This window comes from Odontomachus brunneus, unplaced genomic scaffold, assembly GCF_010583005.1.
Source record: "Odontomachus brunneus isolate Ranch 3 - 2012 unplaced genomic scaffold, Obru_v1 Obru_scaffold_194, whole genome shotgun sequence".
NCBI lineage: Eukaryota > Metazoa > Arthropoda > Insecta > Hymenoptera > Formicidae > Odontomachus > Odontomachus brunneus.
Window position 1 is genome coordinate 464,812 of NW_022639644.1, and position 9,237 is coordinate 474,048.

At 39.4% G+C, this 9,237-nt stretch overlaps 1 protein-coding gene and 1 long non-coding RNA gene across 3 annotated transcripts in view; one reads left to right on the top strand and one right to left on the bottom strand.

Moving 5' to 3' along the window:
* Nucleotides 1-890: 890 nt before the first annotated feature.
* LOC116851851 lies at nt 891-2,342 on the top strand. The gene is made up of 3 exons (XR_004379660.1): nt 891-1,273; nt 1,383-1,599; nt 1,737-2,342. It is a non-coding gene; the product is annotated as an uncharacterized LOC116851851 (long non-coding RNA).
* Nucleotides 2,343-6,945: 4,603 nt separating this feature from the next.
* LOC116851842 (nuclear fragile X mental retardation-interacting protein 1) overlaps nt 6,946-9,237 on the bottom strand; it is an 87,185-nt gene continuing 84,893 nt past the window's right edge. Inside the window, exons 7-8 of one of the 2 annotated variants that reach the window (XR_004379654.1) lie at nt 7,318-7,719; nt 6,946-7,206 (exon numbers count right to left, since the gene is read on the bottom strand). Coding sequence is in view for 1 of the 2 variants with exons in the window: in XM_032831680.1 (XP_032687571.1) it covers nt 7,696-7,719 (24 nt within the window). In the remaining variant the exon portion in view is untranslated. Of the gene's footprint in view, nt 7,207-7,235; nt 7,720-9,237 lie in introns of those variants that run through there. The other variant, XM_032831680.1, reaches the window with a different exon arrangement.

Here is a 9,237-nt window from a genome sequence, read left to right on the forward strand (position 1 = left end):
AAAGAAATATATACATGTTTCGGTATTATTAATAATATAACGCATAGAGAGAGAGAGGGAGAGAGAGAGAGGAAGGGGGAGAGAGAGAGAAAACTTAGATTACAAAACCTGGTTTTATTCTTGACAATAAAGCAGATTAGGATTTTAATTTTTTTTACTCATTTTATTTTATTTATGTTAAGAAATGATAATCATAACATATATTTTACCTTTCTTTTGTATGTTGTACACTGTATTTGTATATTTAGTATTAGTATTTAGTTTATAAAATTAGTGACATTATATATAATATAATTACGTGTAGATGCATATACTTTTACAAATTGTCATTCTACAGCTGCAAATAGCAGGCGACACAGGAAGCATTCCACTTTATACTCGTATTGCGGCATCATAGCGATAAGTGAAACGCTCCTAGAGGGTACTATGTCATGTATAAGTTGTACATTATATATGAGTACATTAATGGCGCCCGAGTTAGCAGTCTAGGGTATAGTATATATGTCTATGGTACCAACGAAAACCTCTAGATGACATAATTTCAATTTCTAAGGATTACTGACACTGTTTAAATGGTAAACTGTTAGTTTGGGCAAACTTTTTGACAGATATGCGCGCGTGTATATCACAAATATTATGCAACCGTCAAATTACAAATAAAACATACTTTGTAGTATTTTATTAAAATAAAATAAAATAAAAATGACATAAGTGAAAGCATAAGGTGCATAGAATATAATAAATAAGACAAGTAGGAACATTAAGGTGAAAAACATTATATATTTATAGATATATATACACACACGTGCATGTACATGTATAATTGGATAAATAATTATTATATGTAAATAAATAATTAAAATTTTTCAGCGTTTTGGCATGCTTTAATATAAATATCAGTAATGGTTGTGGCTTAGTTCTTCGTATTGGAATAAATTTGTCACCATTGCAATAAACAAATACTTATCAGATAAGTAGATAATATTCAAATAAAATAAAAGATGAAGTATCCATGTACAATTATAAATGTTGGACTGATTCTTTCTTTTGATTAATTTTTTGTTCCATCTCCCTAGCTATCCATGTGCTTGTAGAATTAATTAATTACTGGAAGACAGTTCTGTGGAGTAAGATTGCAAAAGTCTGAAGTTACTGTATCCTTGAATGCGTCCCACTTGTAAGCAAAAATTGAATCACCTCCTAATGTCAAATATAAGAGTAAGATGTGTCACTACGAGTGTGACGACAGATTGATACAACAAACCGAGAACAGGTTTGTAACATTGATATTTACTGTCATCAATGCTTTCGACGGATGTACTTGATGTTTTTATCACTTTGTCATATAGTCTACTGACCTATATATTCCTCTTATCTTTTAGCAAACAAGATGTTTTACCTACGTTTGCCTCTGCAAGTATGGTTATTGGGATTTATGGTCAGATATTGTAAACTTTTCCAAAAAATTGACAATCGGTCCTAAAAGGAGACATTTTATTTACAATAAAATGAAAAATAAAAATCATAAATGAAAGATGCAAGGATGTCAAGGATTACAAATTTGTGAAACAACAAGGAAAATTAAAAGAAGAATAGGAAGTAAGAACATGTTATGTATTTATTTCCTCTTTTCCTATTAATTGCGATAAGTCATATAAGATTAATAATAAATCTAAATCTTCATTATTCTCAATTTTTTTCCAAATCTTTTGTATTTCTTCTTCTTTTTTTTTAAGGAGCAGTTTAAGTCTGACCTCATCCAAAATGTTGGATGCCCCATCATGCTGTGAATATTTTTTTGGTGTTCTGTTAAATTTACTGTAAATAATATTCTATTGTAAGAACGATAAAAATATTCTAGCAATAACTACAATAGAGCGCTTATACCTAAAAATGTGAGTATTGTCGAATGTTTACGTAAACTTTCTTTCAATTCTCTGTTATGTCGTTTGCTTATATTGTTTGTTCTGTGTAATTGTTTATATACGCAGAACGAACTGGTTTTAAAATTGTTGATCCATGTTTGTAATAATTAAAAAATGTTTCTAAATATGTACATTTATCAAAAATAACTTTGGTGATTATATTAAAACCTTCTTCTATGTATAATTCGGGTAACAATGCTAAAGATAATAATTTTGTCGCATTCCATCCTAATTCTTGTCTGTCACCCTTTAAAATTTTATATATTTTCGCATTGCATACTAACGTCTGTAAAAAGAAAGCAATATAAGGAAAATTAATATGCATTTCATGTTTCTTATTATGTGCATTGTTATCTTTTATTACTTGGTTATAGTGGAAAAAGCAACCAATGATTTTTGTGTTGGGGAATGCTTTTTTTTTTTTTTTTTTGAGCCAGGGGAAATGCGTTACGCATGCCCACGATCTCCGGGGGGAAACCGCGGGTTATGTGGGGCTCCTCCCCCCCGAGGATGCTCGGGGGGGGGCCCTACCCACTAAAACCCCTGGCGGGTCCGTCCTCAGCGGTCATCAGGGGGCCCGCGGGAACCACTTGCGTATAACATCCGCGAACCCCCCTCCGCGGTCCTGAGGACCCCTCCCGGACCGGGGGTAATAAATCACCCCCGGTCACGCTCCTCCTGAGCAGCGGCGCGGTGCGACCCAACACCGCGCCGCCTCCCTCCCGGGCCGCTTTGATTGGAGGGTGCGCCCCCGCACACCCCCCAGGCGACCCGTAGGGGAGAGGGGGGACCGGTGGAGGCGGAGTATCCGCCCGGCACCCTCTCCGCCGGCCGGATCCCGGGGCAACTCCCCGGAGTCCGCCGGCACGCCTCCCGTAGGGGGGCAACTCGGGTCGGCCACGTTCGGCGGTCGACCCCTGCGATGCCCCGGCGGTCTTCCGCCCGCCGGAGCACCACCCCCCATTGGGCACTCGGGACCACCCACCCGGTGGCCCGAGGCCCTTCCATCCTCGGAGCACACCGCGCAGGCCGCGCTCCCTGCGCAGTTCCGCGCGATGTGCCCCGCCCGGCCACACCGGTAGCAAAGCCCGCTCCGGTCGATTGACGCGGAGCAGGCCGCCCGGATGTGGCCGAGCCTCCAACACTTGTGGCACTGGAGAGGGCGAGCTGCGAGCATTTCCACCCGCGCACCCGCCCACCCCAGCGCCACTCTTCCCTCCCTGGCCACCATCGCGGCGGACTCCAGGGGGAGGCGGGCCCAGACTGTCCCGACCCCCCCCCCAGCCACGCCGGATGGGGCCCACCCGGACCTCTGTTGGCCCGCAATTACCGCGGGCCGCCAGAGCTTCCGTGATCTCCTCGGGGAGGACCGACTCGTCAATACCGACGAGCCGGACCTCCCCATACCTCCTGGGCCTTGTTACCGAGGCCCCGGGGAGCGCCGCCCTGACCTTATCGGCCAGGTCGTCGGCTCCCCGGTCTCTACCTTCTCTGTCTGGGCCCGCCAGCCCCAGGAGGAGGCCGCCATTCGCGGCTCTCCTCACAAAGGCCGGACGGACCCCCACTCCCTGGAGGGGGACCTCCCGCACCCTGCGGATAGCCTCCGCGTACGAGAGGCTCCCCTCCACGCGCACCGCCACCACCGCCGTCGCCGGCGGCACCGGCGGCACCGGCGGCACCCGGGGCACCACCAGGCGACCCGAGCCCGGCGCCCTCCTTTCTACCCATTTTGGGCCCTTTCCCTTTCCTCCGCCCGCCCCACCCGCCGCGACCCAGCCACGACCCCGCGAGGGGACCGCAACGGGCCCGGCGGGAGTGTTGGGGAATGATGTCTTGAGCGCATTTTGCTTAGCTCTCTCAAAATCGGTTAATATAGTTTCTGGTCTTATTTGGATAATATTGTTGACTTTTCTTAAAACTTTTAAATAATTTTTTTTTGTACAACCTTCCATTATTGTATACACAATAGGAAATGTCTGAAATTTCATAAAAAATTTCAAAAAATTGAAATTATTCATATATTTACATTTAGTGTCTCTTTCAATTACATAAACTATTTATTATTTAATTAATACAGAAATGAATTCTTTTACTTACTCTGTCATTATATCTAATAACAATTATCCACAACTGACAATTATTATTACTTAATTGAGGCACCGTAGCAAAGGTACCATCACAAAAAATAGTTAAATTATTATTCGTTAATTTTTTTATATTTTCAGTCATATATTTATCAATAAAAATGACCGCTTTAGTATCACTATTTTCAATCACTGATTCTATAATGAATGAATGTGTTTCGTTTATTTGTAATAACTGCTGCCATTTTTTATTTTTTAAATTAATGTTCAGATCATTTAAATTTTGTGGAATCCGTCCAAAACCTTTCTTCTTTTTAGAACATTCAATAGATCGTTCGACATTTCTAATGTTCGTAAAATCTAGCAAATTATCGTACCTAAAAATTAATGCAAAAATTACCAATTAAAAATTGTATGTAATTTTCTTCTTAATAGCATTTAATATTTTCTGTTTCATTGTTTTGCACTCACTTTGAAATAATTGTGTTTCTTATTATTCTAGTGGATTGAAAGTAATGTGACGCTTCTATTTCCTTTTTAATGTTTGATAATTTAAAAACATATTTATTATGGTTATGCTCTCCATTTAAAACGTAGTTGCCGTTTTTTTATTTTTAAGCGTGCTGTACATTTAATGTTTTTATTTTTACGTAAATTCATAATACCTGTGAGAAAAATATTCATAAATAAATACATCAAATTCAACCTTGTAAACTTCTATGCTAATTATTTAAATAAATAAAAAAGTTGTCTTATTAATTTGTACAAAACTATACAAAGAATTACATGAAAATAAAGATAAATTATCAAAAAATAATAACTACCTAAAGAGAAGTATAATACCCAAATAACAGATCCACGTCATTTTAACGTCAAAAATTAATCAAGACTGATTTAATGATATCAAATAACGTCAATTATATCTTTAAAATGTCTGGTTTGTAGTTGTCTAAGACATCATACAAACGTCATTAAAACGTCTTGAAATGTAGTCATCAATATGTGATGTTCGATCGAAATTATGACGTCTATTTCGCGGCATTTATTAGTCACTTTTTTAATTATTTTTAATTAGTAAATGACCTGAAAATGACGTAAATATAACTTGAATCTGTTATCTGGGAAGCAAATAGTATATAGTTAAAGAAGTATTTGTGGCCCGAGTGGAGTTCACTCTCTGGTCTGTATGCTATTGACCGCCGGCCTCCCGGCCGGTCTCCGAACACACCAGGAAGGGCACATAAAAGTTATTAATATGTTCACACAGGGGTGTAACCAGGACGAGGGATCGAGGCACCAAATATGTTACAGCTTAATTTCCTAACAAAGGTTAACAATGTTTATTCTATACGAATACAGAACAAAGGTCACGGTAACAAAGCTAGTACTAAAAATCACGCGAGACACGAGCGCGCCAGTGATTGGCTGAGCCACGTGCCACGCCGCTGTGCACGTGACAGCCTGCTCTACCGCACGTGAACGGCCGCTGAGTACAATGGCACGGCTCGAACGAATGCATGAGGCTGAAGCATGAGGCATGCAGCCACTCAAACGAAGCAACAAAGAACAGGCAGGCGCGGCCAATCAAGGGCGGCTCGAATACGGATCGCCCGCAAGGGCAAAGGTCGGCGGGCACGCTTGCTCGACCGCCTGCACGCGGGAACACCCGCACGATCACAGAGAGACACGCTCTCGGGTCACGCGTCGCTTACCGGCGCGTCCGCGATCGACCTCGCGGTCAAATGCACCAAACGCGCAGACTACGGTTGGCGAACCGCGGGCGCGCACTAGTCACACCGCGAACACGTGTCGGCCCGAGGAGAAGAGACGGAAGTAACGCTGACTCGATGCATCCGCGCTCAGCGCTCGGAGATGCTATAAAACTTAGCTCGCTGTATAGCGCACGACTGGCGTATATCTCACTGCACGCACAATGTTCCGACAAGTCACAACAAGCGGCACGAACGGCGTGCGTCGCGCACGAGCCACGTGGCGTGAGGTGAGCGAAGACAAAGGGCCGTGCGTCGCGCATGAAGACAAGGGCCCGAACGAACAAGCGCAGGGTCGTTCCGGCGGATGACCGACTACTGAGTCGAGCGAGAAAACGCAAGAGCGAGCGCGAACAAACGCGGGATACAGAAAACTAAATACAACTGCCAATGCTAATACTGATACTAAGATTGATAAAACGAACGCGGGGAGATGGTCTCTCTTAGGCCACCAGCTGCGGTGGCTCTCGTGGCGCGACTGAGAAGAACCGGCGCGGCTGCAGCACCTGCTTGCGCCTCCCGGCGCGAGATGTCGGCTGCTGTACTGCAGGCGACAACGCGCGTGCGGTCGGCGATCGAACCGCCACATATTAAATTATTAGAGTAAAAAAATTATTTGATTAAGAAAATACTACATAATGAAATATTTTTTTTTTGCAATTTATAGTCATATAAATGAATAACGTCACTCCAAGATATTTCGCTACATTGTGTTTCCGTAAGATTTATTGCAATGAAAATGATATCCATCATAAACTAATTTGGGCTGTTGGATCCTTATATTATTATTGCATTTATTTTCATCAGACATCTCGGCGAAATATAGAAAATATGCAGAATAAAATAATGAACAATGTTACATATCACAATGCCATGAAAAAGCAAAATGACAATTGCGAAAAACAATGAATCGCTATGAATTCATAATGAAGCGCAATATTTGATTTAAAAAAGCCTAAATTCGAAAACCGTTACTAACTCTTTTTACGCATAATAAACATTTATAATAGGAATGATTAAGGAAAGGAATCATTAAAAAAAGCAACAGTTTCAAAGTAAAAAATGATTAACAAAAAACGATAAAATAAATAATAGTTAATGTTCTGATAAAAACAACTTATTATTTACAATTTGTAATTAGTATATTTATTTATAGGTACAATTATTTCCTGGAATTGACAAGCACTTCTAATGTTACAAAAATCCTTTAAACGTTATAAAATAATATTGCATACCAAAAAATTCATGAATAATAATAATACAAACAATAATAATAGTACATTAATTTTATATGATTTTTATTTTTCATTTTACTGTAGTTATCTCCTTCAAGTACTGATTGTCAATTTTTGGGAGAAGTTCACTATCTCTGATAAAATCCCAATAATCATACTTGCAGAGGCAAACATAGGTAAAACATCCTGTTTGCTAAAAGATAAGAGGAATATATAGGTCAGTAGGCTATATGACAAAGTGATAAAAAAACATCAAGTACATCCGTCGAAAGCATTGATGACAGTAAATATCAATGTTACGAACTTGTTCTCGATTTGTTGCGTCAATCTGTCGTCACACTCGTAGTGACACATCTTACTTTGATATTTGACGTTAGGAGGTGATTCAATTTTTGCTTACAAGTGGGACGCACTCAAGGACACAGTAACTTCAGACTTTTGCAATCTTACTCCATAGAACTGTCTTCCAGTAATTAATATTCTGCAAGCACATTGATAGCTGAGGAGCTGGAACAAAAAATTAATCAAAAGAAAGAATTAGTCCAACATTTATAATTACAGATTGTACATAGATACTTCATCTTTTATTTTATTTGAATATTAACTACTTATCTGATAAGTATTTGTTTATTGCAATGGTGACAAATTTATTCCAATGCGAAGAACTAAGCCACATCCATTACTAATATTGAAGCATGCCAAAACACTGAAAAATTTTAATTATTTATTTACATATAATAATTATTTATCCAATTATACATATACATGCACGTGTGTGTATATATATCTATAAATATATAATGCTTCTCACCTTATTCACTTTATGTTCTCACTTGTCTTATTTATTATGTTCTACGCATCTTATGCTTTCATTTATGTCATTTTTATTTTATTTTATTTTAATAAAATACTACAAAGTATGTTTCATTTGTAATTTGACAGTTGCATAATATTTGTGATATACACGCGCGCACATCTGTCAAAAAGTTTGCGCAAACTAACAGTTTACCACTTAAACAGTGTCAGTAATCCTTAGAAATTGAAATTATGTCATCTAGAGGTTTTCGTTGGTACCAATCTTATCCCCTCCATTATTCGGGAAATTGTCGCGTTACCGGTAAATTAAACAAAAGTTCGGTATAATATCGTTTATATTTCATATGAAGAGTTATGAAGTATCATTAAAAAGGTTTGTGAGTCATTCAGATAATTTTAATTAAATATTAAAAAATCATATATTTGGCCGAAATATCGATCTCAAGCGCTGCTGTGAAAGTACCGTCAGGCACGATCAGTGTACTATCTAGTATTTCAATATTCCTAGTTCTTTTTCGAGTAAAGGCTATCGCACACAAATTGACATAACTGCATATGCATAGCATAAGATCGTATGGACCAATGAGCATCGAATATTAAGCATCGAACACCAATATGGCGACTTAATACTCGATGCTCATTGGTACATACGGTCTTATGCTATGCATATGCAGTTATGTTAATTTGTGTGCGATAGCCCTAATTATGTACAATAATGGCTCCTGTACACAGGATGCGGTAATGCTTACCGCGCGGCGGAAGTCCGCGTGACAGCCAATCAATATGTTATTTTTCCGTAAGAGCCAGAAGGTTATTACGGAAAGCAGCATATTGATTGGCTGTCGCGCGAACTTCCGCCGCGCGGCAAGCATTACCGCGTCCTGTGTGCAGGAGCCATAAGGCCTTTTTCGAATTTTGATATCTTTTTGCAGCTCTTTTGGTAAAAATATTTATTTTGACTCCAATATTGATAATCAATCGGGGGAGTTCGAAAAATATGCAAGTTATATATTATTTTAACTTTTTTTTTTATTTTTTTTTTCATTTGTCGAACGTTGCTGCTTTCCTACAATTTAAACAAGTTACTGATCTTTTAATCACATTATGTAACTGCAATATCGAACGACTAGTGGGGGGCTGCGCCCCCCGCATCCCCACTCAAAACTAACCTAACCTAACCTATCGTCACATTAGCCGTTAATCATTGTTTACTAAAAAATTATTAAGAAAAAAAGTTAAACACTTTAATAAACAATGACTGACGGTTAATGTGACGATAGGTTAAATTAGGTTAGTTTTAAGGGGGAGTGCGGGGGGCGCAGCCCCCCGCTAGTCGTTCGATATTGCAGTTACATAATGTGATTAAAAGATCAGTAACTTGTTTAAATTGTGGGAAAGCAGCAACGTT